A 13,599-nucleotide genomic window follows, 5' to 3' on the forward strand; every position below is an offset into this window, starting at 1 on the left:
ACAAACAAAGGAGGCAGCTGTCCACCAGGAGACAGTTATTAGACTCTTCAATCTGCTTGGTGGCAGTTGCAAACTCTTGTGCCCTGTGGAGATGCCTGTCTTGTTCTGGCATAAATGCTAACTGGCAAGAGGTCTGACCAGGCTAACGTCAGCTAGCCAACTTTAACTGGGAGTCCGTCTGTCAGCTGAATTATGCCACAGTCTGGCTGCACCCCTGTCTTACAAAAAAATTAAATTAATAAATAAAAAATAATAATAAATTGAAAAAAGGCTGTATCAACTGGATAATTATCTATTTATTTATTAATTAATTATTGGTTTCGTTTAGCCAGAATCAACACAATGGCAGGGCAACATTGTAAATAGCTCGCGCTACTCTGGGACCCGTGTTATGGCTGGCTGGTGGTGGTTACTGGCGACAAGAACAATAATATTGCAATTCTACATTATCTTAAGCTTCGCCACGCATATGTTAGCATAAAAGGCAACAATGTAAAAACAGCCAATGTGTAAAATACATTATAGTTATTTAAAAAACTGTAAAAATGAGTAAAGAAAGAGCAGGCGGTAAGCCAACTCCATGGCCCATGGGAACTGTTCACAACCAGCAAATACACCCAGCCTTCCTAGCTAGTGTGTGGGAATATTCTTGGGGATTTAAAGAATAGCTAGCTACCTGTTAATCGCAGCTTCACGGGGCCATTCCGCCGAACTCCTTGGTTAGACATCTCCTCTTGATCCAAGCCCTCACTGCGCGTAGTTAAAATGTGTCGCTAGGTGTAAAAAAAAAATATAATAAAAATAAAAAGGTTTTTCAACCTCTCCGCCAGTTTTAGACAATAATGGAGTCAAAGCATTGTGGCCCGGATGTGGACCGAACTGGCATAGCGATCGCTCATAAATGCAAAAAAGGAAAGAAAGAAAATCGCGAGTGTGTCGCTGCGCCAAATTGCATTTACTAAATGAAAAAACACAGGCTTCCCCCTCTTCAGTTAAAACGTGTACACGAGCTGCTGTGGGGTGAAACGCGGTGTTTATCTTCACATCTTCGGAGAAAGCCTCTGCTTCGGACTGAACCCTCCTCTCAGCTCGTCGACAGTTGATCTGCGGAGCCTCCGGGGGTAGATCCCACTTCAGGAGGCTGCTGCTGAGAACTGACCGGTGACGTCAGCACTCACTGGGGGAGTCGGACATTTCTCAGACATGTGGCAACAAATTGTGAATCACACGCAGGGATCCGTGTGTGCATTAATTGCTGATGAGCGACACCTATTTGATTTAATAATATATGTAAACTTTGCTCTCTGAGTTTACAACGATTTGTAACTTTTAACAGGGGCGTAGCTATAATCTATAGAGCTCGAAGCCCCTCAGCTTACACCACACCATGTGCTTCATCTGTGAGGACCATGTGCTAAACTGTGCTCCTCCACCTTATTAGAAATAAGAAAGATTCATAAACTTTATATTATTGTTTCAGCATGGAATAATAATATAATACTATAAAAGAAGTGTAGACAATGAGAGGGGTGTGCATTTAATGTGCAATAAACAATTGATCCGGTTATTTTATATTTGACAAGGAACTTAGTCTGTGGCAGGGTGAGGTTGTGCATGCAGAGGTCTCCATGTCTTTAAATGCCGCATGCATTTAATTTCTTCTGCACTACAGAAGTGACAACTTTACGCCATGCTTTTCCCCACTAACCAAGCCCACCTCAAATCTCCGGCCAATCACACAATGTTTCTCGGAGTCCCACGACAAGAAAGTTCTGCTCGGTTGATGTATCGAGAACAAGCTGCAAGAACTCCCAAACCAGGACCACCAGAATAAAATGGCATTTTGTTCCCTTGGCCTCGAGAACAAGAGCAAAGTTCATGCTTTATGTGGCGTGCTGCAATGATGAAATCTGAGGTTTTACAGAATCCCAATTGTTTGCATTCAAATGCAGCCTCTGTGTACTGGGTTAAATATGGACGTTACACTTGTTAGTGTGTGTGTATTAGTTTAGAAGAGCTGGGAATAAATTACGATATAATATTGTTTTGTCTTTTGTTTACATTTGATCTTACCATGATCGCACCTCCAAATCCGAGACCATGGTCCTCAGCTGGGAAAGGGTGGAGTGCTTTCTCCAGGTCTGGAATGAGGTCTTGGCCCAAGTGGAGGAGTTCATGTTTCTTGGGGTTTTGTTCACGGATGAGGGAAGGATGGAGCGGGAGATCGACAGACGGATCGGTGTGGTGTCTGCAGTGATGCGGACTCTGCCACTCTTACCAGTCGATCTACATTCTTACCCTCACCTATGGTCATGAGCTGGGGGTAGTGACTGAAAGAACAAGATCGCAAATACAAACGGCTGAAATGAGTTTTCTCCGCAGGGTGGGTGGGCTCTCCCTTAGAGATAGGGCTCTCCCTTAGAGATAGGGTGAGAAGCTTGGTGATCTGGGAGGAGCTCCGAGTAGAGTCGCTGCTTCTTCACATCGAGAGGAGCCAGATGAGGTGGCTCGGGCATCTGGTCAGGATGTCTCCTGGATGTCTCCTTGGTGAGGTATTCCGGGCATGTCCCACCAGAAGGAGGCCCCGGGGAAGACCTAGGACACGCTGGATGGACTACATCTCTCGGCTGGCATGGGAACTTTTCTGGATCCCTCCGGATGGGCTGGTGAATGTGGCCGGAAAGAGGGAAGCCTGGGTTTCCCTGCTTATGCATCTGCCCCCGTGACTCGACTCCAGATAAGCGGCAGAAAATGGATTGATGATGGATGATCTTACTGTGTCCCACTTTGTCTTCTGGGACACTGCATCACTTTACAGCTGAGTTTTGCTTTATGCTTTATGTCACACAGCAGCAACTGTATATCCACACACTGGCACTGTTTTGAATGTGCATTATGGCTAATTCATCAAAGACACACATCATGTCATTAATGGATGAGGAGAGGAAAAGAAAGTGAGAAAGGAATAGAGCCAGAGATGAGACAAGGGTCAACATCTGACTGACTTTTTCTGGCTGGAGAGAGCTCAGAGTACACGTAAGATGGATGCTGAATTAGCCGTTGTTAGGGGGCAACTCAATGAGAAAATCTGTCAAAGTCAGTAGTGCTCAAGATAAAAATAATAAACAAATTATTAAAACTAAAGTGGTTGGCTAATGTAAAAGTAAAGCAAAAATTTGTAAAAGCAAATAGCCAATGAGATTTTTTATCGTCAACTGTTTACTGTATGACTTTAATCACTGCTACATCAGTACTTACACTACTGTGTAATCCAAGAACAGGCAATGGTGCCTGACTTCACCTCATCAAAAGGAAGAAGCTTAAAGAAGCAAAGTAATTTCAGGGGAAGTGAGAGTATAAAACAAGAGTAAAAACATTCAGTTCAGAGTTCCAGCTGGCCATGTAACTGGACCACTGTCCGTGTCTCAGTATGCATGCATGGTAGAGAATAAAGTTATTCTTTAAAGCCTCGTTCCACCAACGGGTGTGGGTCAGGATGGGACAATTATGGTGCGGATATGGTTTCTAAATTATAATCTCAATGCATTCACACAGCCAATTGTAACCTTACCTAAGAGACAGCATATCAGCCAGAGAGCAGTAGATGCCTCAGCTACATTATAGCATGACGCCATCGCAGTGCTACGCTATCCTGTAAGTATAAATGAAACATGACTCAGAAACAAAGGAGAAGGTGGTCATCCAACAGTTTGTGTTCTTTCTTCTTGGCTATGCTTCCTAACGCCATTTTTAATCAACAAAAAGAAAATGATGCCAGGTTGCACGGAAGAGATTTTTTTTTTAACCAATCAATGGATTGCAGTGTGTCAAGCCCCACCCCTTTGAATCAGATCAGTTAGATTGGTACCCCAGTGAAAGGGACCCAAAAAAGTAGGACAGGTTGGATATTAGGTACCATTCCAAGTTTTCCCACATGGAAACGCAAAGAAATGCTTCTCAGCCCATCCTGCACCCATTGGTGGAAATGTGGTTTAAAGGAAATTCTGACGCTTAAAAAATAAAACAAAAGTTTAAGGCCACTTCTAACTTTCCCTAAGTGAGTCATTGTACCTGTAAGAGTAGCTCAATCCACTGCACATTGTCTTTAAGCTACTTAAATTTGATTTTCTTTTAGATAATGCAGTTTTACAAATCTGCATTTTGTCAGAGCAGCACAAGTCAGGAAATGCTTAAATGCACCATATTTTAAACCAAAATTTAGGTCCTACATACATGTGTTTTTCATCCACCCATTTTTTTGTACATTGACTCACCAATAAACATATTAGAGTTCAGTGTCTTCCCCGAGGACATTTCTGCAGTGGAAGCATTGGAAATTAACTAACTGACCTTCCACTTGGAAGACACATTGCCTTTACCAACATCTTTCCAGTCCCAATTTCTAACATCTTCAGACATCTGACCAAAGAAACCGAAAGGTATGTGAATAAGAGCAGCTGTAAGGAGAATTTGTTTTTATTCATATAAAGACTGTTCATATTAAAAGATCTAAAAATATTGCCCAGGCTCATCGGAGTCCTATTGAGCATACAGTATACATCCAAGAATTAGTCTACCTCCAGCTGCACTGAGACTTGTTTTCCAGTTTTGAGAGCTTTGATACTGTACAATTTTAGTCAGATTTATATTATGTTTACTTGCATTTTAAAAGTCAGGCTTGGTCTGGACAAACACAGCACTTAGTTTTCATGTAAACACTCCTCACTTTTCCGAAACAGAAAGTCAGTTAAGAAAAAACAATACCTTCAGAATAACTCCAAAGTTGCTTGGTTGATCGCTTGACGTCAGTAAAAGTTCAATATTGTTACGCAACAATTAGCTGGAAGTTCTTTCATAAGATCAAACTCACCAATCACATGTGAGTGATTACCAAAACCTGTGAAAATGGATAAAAACAAAACATAAGAAAATGTAACTACCCTCGTTACCTCCTCTTTGCTTTGATTTCCAACTTGTTGCCTGGAAATCAATACTAGCACGTTGAAGGACGTCTAAACTTTGAAGAAGTGGATTGTATGGAAAAAAAACTATAATCAAGGACAAACATGTAAACTTTACAGTGTCCTCTGCTAATTTATAATGAAAAATGGGCTAAAACAAGAGGAATCGAGGATGTATAAAGCAAGAAATATTTTTCTGAATGGAGACTAACTGCTTCCCATTTAACAGTTTTTTAGGTTAGCAAAATTTCATAGGTAATTATTTTATATTCTGCTCTTATTACTCTGGTGTGATTAGTTTTAATAGTCTTTCATAAAATGGAAAGTACACAAGGCTCTTCAATTACAGTAAACTGCTATTTTTGGATCAAAGCGTTAGATTTTTACCTCTTCCTGCAGTCATCTGAACCCATCGTACTTCCATCTCTGTATATAAAGCAGATGAAAACCACCTCCAGCAGCTTCAGCTGCAACACGCTCACACTTCTGCTCAAAATACTTTCCCCTTGATTTTTCAGTTTTATCTGTTCTCCCATCACAAGCTTTACAGCTTTTAATGTGGCTTAACTGTTCATCTTATGTTGTATTTCATACAAGTTCATCTTATCCTGCTGGATACCTAGCCTAGCACCACATGTTTTAAAATTAACACACATTGGGAAAATGTACATTTCTTGAATATCAAACAATTAGCAAATTCAGACAGCAAGCTCCTCATTTTGAGCTTTCTCAGAGGATCTAGCTTCAGTGAAATGAGCCAATAACACAACCTCATCCCCATGTCTGAAATATTTAAACACAACCTTAATTTGCACTATAAAGTCACACCAGTCATTTTCATTTTTCCTATATACAGCAATCCAGGGGAAAACTAGACAGAATGACGTTAACTTTTCTCAGTTGAAACAGACGTCTGGCTCAATTCAGTCACCAGTTAAATGAGTTTAGAGTCCTAAATATTACTTACTGAACTATAGTTGTCTACAGTGCTAAATGCAAACTTGGTGACAAACTTAAACCACAAGAATGATACAACAACTTTATTTACAAACATTTCTTGAATGTTAAAAGTTTGTACAATACATACAAAACCACACGAACAAAAGGACAAACTCAATGAAGGTAAAGAAGAACAAGACAGTCGTCTAGAAGTTGAAAGTGCTCTGGTTTTCACTGATCTGGAAGGCGTAACCATCATCGGTGGCTTCGGGGGCCACACACTCCACCACCTCCTCCTTAAAAAAATAAAATAAAAAGAATAAATAAAAAGAACATCTTTGGTGCAGAAATGTTTCTTCTTTCTAACACCTACCTCATCTGAAAAATACTTTTCAATCAGGTTGAGGGCAGCTTTGTAGATCATCTCATTCTCGTGAGTCTGCAGCGACTCGATCTTGTCTAGACCTCCACATTCTTCGATCATTAGACTCAGCTTATCCGACTCCCCGATTTTATCCCCAGCCTGCAACGCAGCAGCAGAAATATCCAGCATAACATCAAGTCCAGCATGTTAAGAGTCAGATGGCCATTTTGTCTTTGTGATGCACTCACCATGAAGATGTTGCTGATTGCGTCCAGGATTACGAGGACAGTTTTGCTGTCCTTGGAGGAGAGCAGATTCAGAAGAGGCTCCAGCACGTTGGCCTGTACGAGGTAAACCACCTGCTGAACCGTGCCCCCACTGGTAAAGTTTGTAACTGCCCACACAGCCTCCTTCTGAGTTTTGTAGTCACCCTGCAGCAAAAAGAGGGGTTGAGTAGTTGCACAGACAAAATATTTAAAGGTTTGTTTTCTCCAAGAAGCCGTACCTTCACCAGCATCTCGACCATGTACGGGACGAGGCCTGCGTTGATGACCTCCTGGATCTGAGTGTCTTTCCCTGCTGTGATGTTGGACAGAGTCCAGGCTGCCTCCTTCTGAATGTTGGCCTTTTTGTGGCGCAGTAGTCGGTGGAACATGGACAGGGCTCCAGCATCCAGCACAGCCTGAGTCTGCTCATCTGTACCGGTCACAATGTTGCCGATGGCACGCAACGCTGGAGTCTGAGGGGAAGATGAAAGGGATTATTTTATAACCCTCATATGATGACAGGCTGCTAAACTGCAGGAGTCATGATGCACAAAAGCCACACTGAAGCACTGATGAAGAGCCACAAATTTATACGTACAACTACAGGCAGTTGGTCAAAGCCAAGCAGCTTGACAAGACGGGAAACCAAACCAGTCTGGACCACAATATCAATGCGGTCGTTGGAACCGTCTGTCAGGTATGAAACGGCCCAGCATGCATCAGCCAACACCTCCAGATCATCATGGTGTAGGAGACGGATGAGTGTAGGTAAGATCTGATGGATTGCCACCAGAGGAGGGGAAGGGTTCTTGTTGCGGCACAGGTTTGACAGAGTCCATGTCACATTTCTGAGATAGCCAGGCTGCAAAGAAATCCAGCAAAGAGAAAGGTTTAATTGAGCTAGGGTGCCATCTAGTGGTTAAAGAGATGAATTTAAAGGAATTAACTCATTTAAAGAACTTTCCATTTGTTAAAAAAAAAAAAAAAAAAAAGAAAAAAAAAAAAAAAAAAGAGCCCTTACACTAAACACATTCAGATCAGGGCCTGCCAGCAGACTGAGCAGAGGGGCCACAGCTCCATGCTTGATGACCCTGTCTCTTAGGGCTGATCCATCGCCTAAAAAAATAAATAAACAGATTAATCAGTTGTGACTTTTGCTACAATAATTCACAAATTAAAAACCACAAAAGGAAGAAAATATTCCATTACCAGCAATGTTTCCAAGAGCCCAGACTGCTTGTTCCCTGATGTGCTGGTGGGGGGAGGTGACCAGGCTAATAAAGGCTGGAATGGCCCCACCCTCCACGACAGCAGCTGTCTGATTGGACGTCCCAGAGGCGATGTTAGTCAGAGCCCAGGACGCCTCAAACTGGATGGGAGGGCAGTCTGTCGATCCCAGGAAGGCGACAAATTTAGGGATCAGACCAGCGCTGATCATCTGGTCAATGGGAGGATGTTTGTCACGAGACAGCAGTTTCCTGCAATCCGGAGAGCACCAATAAAAATAATTTAATTCTTTCAATGCATTTCTCAAGAAATGAAAAACTCAAAGATGTGTAATCAGAGTTTTTATTACCGTGCAGCCTGTGTGGCCTGAAGCTGGGACTCAGAACTTGTACTGTTTACTCCTGTGACGATCTCCTCAACTGTCCATGGTCTTAAAACCTGCAAATAATGACAGAGTATGGGTCATGAAATGAACGCATCTGACCATGAGAAATTTTTTAAAAATAAAGTAAAAATAACTATATGGTATGGAATTCAATTTCATAAGACTTTAAAACAAAACCATTTTACTAAGCAGCCAATTTATTGATGTAAATGTTACAGTCTTCAGTTTTTGGGGTATTTTATCAATTTATTTTTTTTAAATAAAAATATATTTGTCGTGATGAACCAGATAAACACAGAACCTGGTTGTATAGCTCACCTGAGAGTTTTGGGTTCTTTCTTGGAGAGGAGAAGTCGCCTCTTCCGGCTCTGTGGCCACATTTCTTCTTTTGAATATCTGGTCATCTTTTCTGGCTTTTCGGAGCTCGACATTCACCTCCACCCTCCTGCGTCGAAGCTCCTGCGTTTAATTTTAACGTTTAGTCATGTTAGTCTCAAATCTATAGTGTTTGTAGTTCTTTTTGAACATATTTACATTTGAACTTGGGTCGGTTACAAACTCACGTTTGCATCTTTGCCTTTGTTCTTAAATTTGTTAAGACGTACGACGTTCTCGGACATTTTCGTGAAGCGGAGTGGTGAAGCAGCAATGAAAATGTGGTGTAATTCCTATACACATAAATACACAAACAAATAAAGTTTAAAGTTGGCCTACATTTGAACAGCCTCGTGATTCTGTAGAAGAATCATGGAAGACAAGTTCATGCAAGCAAACTTTTTACGTGACAACGGAATGACATATTTGCATCGGTCAGTTTAAGTTGGGAATTTAGCTAATTCCTCCAAAATAAAAAAAAAAGAAACAAAACCGTTAAATGGTGTTAAATAGAGACATACTTACTTAGGTTAGGAGCAGGAGTTGTAATACTGAGAAAAAGCCGCACAGACCTTTAAATTCCTCCAGTAGTGTCTCCTGATTGGGTCGTTCGAGCAAAAGCATCCAGTCGCCTCCTCTCATTGGACTATTTAAAAGAAAATTACAGAACGTAGCGGAAACTGCGTCACTTCCCACAAACCTCGCGAGATATTTAAAAGCGAGAATTTCCGCCTTCTAGTCCCTGTCTGGATCAGTTTTACTGAGTTTTTATGTTGGTCTACAACAAAGAAGCTGTTCCTAGATCTGTGAATTTCAGATTTGTTCGGTATACATATATATATACATATATATATATATATATATATATATATATATATATATATATAGATAGATAGATAGATAGATAGATAGATAGATAGATAGATAGATAGATAGATAGATAGATAGATAGCAGTATCTTAGCTGTTTTCCAAGTATCTGTTGGAGCCACTTCTCCAGTGTGAGGTACACTGCAGTGCATTTTGTAGTGACTATCCTAATGCAGTAGGGACCAAAATGATTTGATTGAAAGGTTATATTATTGTACCGTTGTTGTTGTAAATTTTAGCCAATAACATAATTCATGTTAGAAATTAAATTTTAAAATATCCCCCTGCTTGGCCTTCACTATTAAAAGTTGTAAAGGTGGGATAAGATGCAGCCCACTTCTCCAAATAGAAAGTGTCTAATATAATCCACAAACTTCACATATGGACTTTAGCCTTATTATCAATTAAATATCATACATTATTATAAATTACATGACTAAAGGATTTAATTCCAGATTCTTTTATTTGGATATACCAACAAAGATACATAACTAATAACATAACAAAGGCGGCATCAAACTTTACCAACTTTCCACAACTAAATTTGCCATTTGTGAACAATAACTGGCTAACTCCAACCACACAGTTGGATTTATTTGGACATGCCTCTTAGTGACATCTTCAGGAGGATGGATTAAGGTGATGACCTTGTCCATGGTGTATCAGATCTTGTCCTCCAATTGTGGCCAAAAGAAGCAAATTTGCCCGATACTGTGCATGACTTTGATCTCAAGGGCACCGATGAGCAAATGAGAACACATGGGGTTTAAATGGGCTGATTGGACTTTTATTGTAATCTTGCATAGAAATTTAATCTAATAGAAACTGAAACATGACAATGAGAGATAATATAGTGTCAAAAAATATAGTGTGTCTGATAGAAATGTGAAATTTAACCTCATATTTTTGAGGAAAAAGAAAATCTTCATCTTCAGTGATCCCAGGATATGGCTCATTGTCATAAGAGACAACACAGCACTTTCCAACAAGGATTTCAGTGTCATTCACTGGACAGTTTCATCACAACTAGAGCTTGAGGTACAAGGACTTTCTTGTCTATCCTCTGAGCCTTTTGAAGCCTTCATGCTGGGCTTGTGGTGTGATGTTGGTTGAGAATGGGTTGAAACATGGACAGATGTCGTCTCTGATGCAGAAACAGCTGAGCTAAAGTGGATTTTGTCAGCGCTAGAAGAGATAACTTGATGAATGCTCAGTGTGTCTTTGAAGGTTTGCAGTTCTTTTTATAGTAATGTGGCAACTCTGTTTATCTGTTTAGCTTAACTTTGGTAAGTGGAAGAACGGCATCAGCCAGTTTTCTGCATAGTCAGTGTGAAGAATGGCTTCGTCTTCCTTTAGGGATTTGTTCAAGTAATGCATCTGTGTGAACTGATGATTGATGTTGAAGAGGTGCTTGTGCACTTTGCTTTCCAAAACTTGGTCTGGATAGCCCTCACACCTCTGTTTCACAGTTTTTGTAACAGTAATTTTTACCTTTTCCTCAACCTTCTCCTTTTCATAGTCCTCTTTCTTTTTGAGCCACTGGTACCACCATGTAAGTCCTGTCCTGGAGGTATTAGGGGTGTGAGGAAGGGACTTGTTCATACATGAAAGACATTCTCCGTACATACAAGCTTTTGCTTGTAAGCCACAGCACAGCTGCAAATTCAACACTGTGTCAGAGGAACCTCTTTTATTTCTTCTTTTTATATTTTGTAATTGTTTAATTTTTTCCTGCTGATGCTCGACTGATGTCATCTCAGCTTAAGTGTTCATAGTTTTTTTTTTTACTATCCTTTCTTGTCTTATTGAACAGTTTGTGGGAGATACCAAAAGCATGACCATGGAAGCAAGTCTGTATTTTCTGAGTAACCTGGCTGAGGCAGCACCTCTACATGTATGTTTCTTCTTATTGCTTGAGGACTTGTGTTTTTCCTGAATATGCTGCACAAGCATGTTATAAAAAACAAAGGTTCTTCCTGAAATCAGAGGGTACTTTGTGCTTCGATAATTCCCTCAGAGTTTTAGTTCTTGGGGAACTTTTTAACAGGTCTGTTGTCGATCTTAACTTTAACCTTTTTCTATACTTTTCCTCCCTTCTTTAATGTTTTGATCTTCAGCTTTAATTTCTGTATTTTTCTGTAGTTGTATGTGCTTGCTGTTGTCCTTTTGTGTTCTTTTGTAGGTCCCGGTGTTAGGGTGTTGGCTCAGACATCAGTCCTGGTGTTTGATCACCCTCCCTGGAGGTGGTGTGGAAGCCAGGCAAATTCTCTCCCTTCTTCTCTCTCTATCTGATACTGGTTTCAGCTTTCCTTCTTCTTTTTATTTCTGATTTCTTTCTCTTTTCTTTATTAAAAAAATCTTTGTATTTCATTGGGTCATTTCTCAGTCCTTCCCTATACTCTCTTGATCAACCGGCATTTTCATGTTTTATTTCTCTCTAGGAAAATACAAAATAAAACAGAAATAAAAATAATCTATGTTTGAAAACTTAAATGTGTTCTCAGCTAATTCCTAACAAAACTCAGCGATGCTAGGCTAAAAATGGCTAGCAATCACAGATTTGAAAAGTTTGTTCATAAACAATAATAACATTTATTAATAAAAACTAAAACAGTTAAATTACATATTTGGAAGGGACAGTCTTAAAAAGAACTCTTTTTCAGACTTTGAAACTACTCATAAATGGCATTTCTGCTGTACTCACCATGCAGAGCAGGAGTCTGCAACCTGGGGCTCCGCAGCCTCAAGCGGCTCTCTGGACCTTCCAAAATGGCTCTTAATACATGGCTAAAAATGCTAAAGAACTAACTAATGTTTTTAAATATCGATATAATAACAGATGCAAGTTTTTAAGCAAATTTTTCATTTTCTTTTCATAGAATTGCATTGAATTTCCACAACATTATGACACTAAAAATATCAGTAATATTTTTTTAAATCTATTTTCTTGTCATTAGGGTGTTTTTTTAAAACATAATTTTCCACAAATATCTATATTCTATAGAAGAAGGCTGTCTATCCTCTTTTTGCAAACTTTTTTTCCCTTAATTTTAACACTTAAAAATAGGAATAAAAACAAATTTCCAATAGTAGATATTTATCAGAAATTATAAGTTGTCCTTTTTCTAAAGGCCTGGTAACGTTTGTGGCTCTTAACAAGTTTTATTCAGCTGGGCTGAGGGAAAAGTGGTTTATTGGATTGTAAAGGTTGCAGACCCCTGATGGAGAGGAAGTAGTCTTTATTGTTGGTGGAAATTTGGCATGAGTAGAAGAACAAAAGCGCCCCCTATGGGCCGTAACTCATATTGTTTCGGTAGTGACGTGAAAACATGGGACAATGTTTTTTTACACAATTTCTTGAATTCACTGGAAAAGAAAAATCAATTAGAATATATTAAATTTCCTTTAAAATAAAACAAAAACAAGCATAAAAAAGCACATTAAAAATAATAATCATAAAAAACAATTTAAGTCAAATTTTCATAGTTGGAAATTTTGGTGTTAGAGGCTGGAACAGCCACAATAAAAAAGCCACATAAAGAAAAGGACCAAACTTTAATGCAGAACTTGTGCAAGCAGAGCATCACCAGACTTGCGTAAGAGAAAGTGAAGCTGCTTTCTACCCCGCGTAGTCTCAGGGGTCATCCTGACTAGATTAGACTAACTTTCTCCCTTGGACTTGTGTCATAAACAACCCGTCTTATCTTGAAGAAAACCAGCTTGTAGACTAAGTTTCTCCTACAGGCAACAAATACCAGGCTGTACCAGATCCAAGGTCAGAGATTGGGGGTCACATAGTACCCAGAGCAGGATGCGCTGATATGGGAGACAATGTAAAACACAAGATTTAAGATGAATAAAACTTGTGTGAATCAAAATGAAGGTAAAATATAATGTGTAAGAAATGTAATGTAGTAAAAATCAATGAATAAATGTGATCAAAAAGAAAGAATGATTGATGTAATTAATGAACTCTTCATGAATAAATGGAGTAATTGGGTATAAGGACATTTCTTCTACAATAGATGGATGGATAGATGTTGGCTGTCCTACAAGTGGCTAGAGAGGACAGCCCGTTCAAGCCGTCTCTAGGAGCAATAGAATCCCGGATCCCAACAGCAGCAACAATCCTCCCAAGCGGGTGAAGATCACCTGAGTTTAAGATCTTGTTGGACCTCCTGATACAGACCAACAAAATGCTAATGGCCAACCA

At 39.7% G+C, this 13,599-nt stretch overlaps 2 protein-coding genes across 2 annotated transcripts in view; both read right to left on the bottom strand.

Annotated features, from left to right (window-relative positions):
* smurf2 (SMAD specific E3 ubiquitin protein ligase 2) overlaps nucleotides 1-1,136 on the bottom strand; it is a 58,344-nt gene extending 57,208 nt beyond the window's left edge. Inside the window, exon 1 of the mRNA XM_041970152.1 lies at nucleotides 677-1,136. Within this exon, the coding sequence (XP_041826086.1) occupies nucleotides 677-728 (52 nt within the window). The 5' untranslated portion in view covers nucleotides 729-1,136. The remainder of the gene's footprint in view (nucleotides 1-676) is intronic.
* A 4,850-nt stretch (nucleotides 1,137-5,986) lies between these two features.
* On the bottom strand, nucleotides 5,987-9,147 carry kpna2 (karyopherin alpha 2 (RAG cohort 1, importin alpha 1)). Its single transcript, XM_041977502.1, has 11 exons — nucleotides 9,043-9,147; nucleotides 8,706-8,810; nucleotides 8,461-8,601; nucleotides 8,107-8,195; nucleotides 7,740-8,008; nucleotides 7,552-7,646; nucleotides 7,129-7,392; nucleotides 6,770-7,003; nucleotides 6,513-6,695; nucleotides 6,274-6,423; nucleotides 5,987-6,196 (listed from the first exon to the last, which is right to left on the bottom strand). The coding sequence occupies exons 2-11, from the start codon at nucleotides 8,760-8,762 to the stop codon at nucleotides 6,107-6,109; spliced, it is 1,572 nt and encodes a 523-aa protein (XP_041833436.1). The 5' UTR covers nucleotides 8,763-8,810; nucleotides 9,043-9,147; the 3' UTR covers nucleotides 5,987-6,106.
* Nucleotides 9,148-13,599: the final 4,452 nt, after the last annotated feature.

Source organism: Melanotaenia boesemani, chromosome 2 (assembly GCF_017639745.1).
Source record: "Melanotaenia boesemani isolate fMelBoe1 chromosome 2, fMelBoe1.pri, whole genome shotgun sequence".
NCBI lineage: Eukaryota > Metazoa > Chordata > Actinopteri > Atheriniformes > Melanotaeniidae > Melanotaenia > Melanotaenia boesemani.

Bases quoted from the DNA above. Each gene is read 5' to 3' on its own strand.
- kpna2 (XM_041977502.1), bottom strand. From the start codon at position 8,762: ATGTCCGAGAACGTCGTACGTCTTAACAAATTTAAGAACAAAGGCAAA. The intron at 8,009-8,106 runs GTAATAAAAACT...TCCGGATTGCAG, and splicing joins CAGGCCACACAGGCTGCACG to GAAACTGCTGTCTCGTGACA. The intron at 6,424-6,512 runs GTGAGTGCATCA...GCTGCGTTGCAG, and splicing joins CAATCAGCAACATCTTCATG to GCTGGGGATAAAATCGGGGA.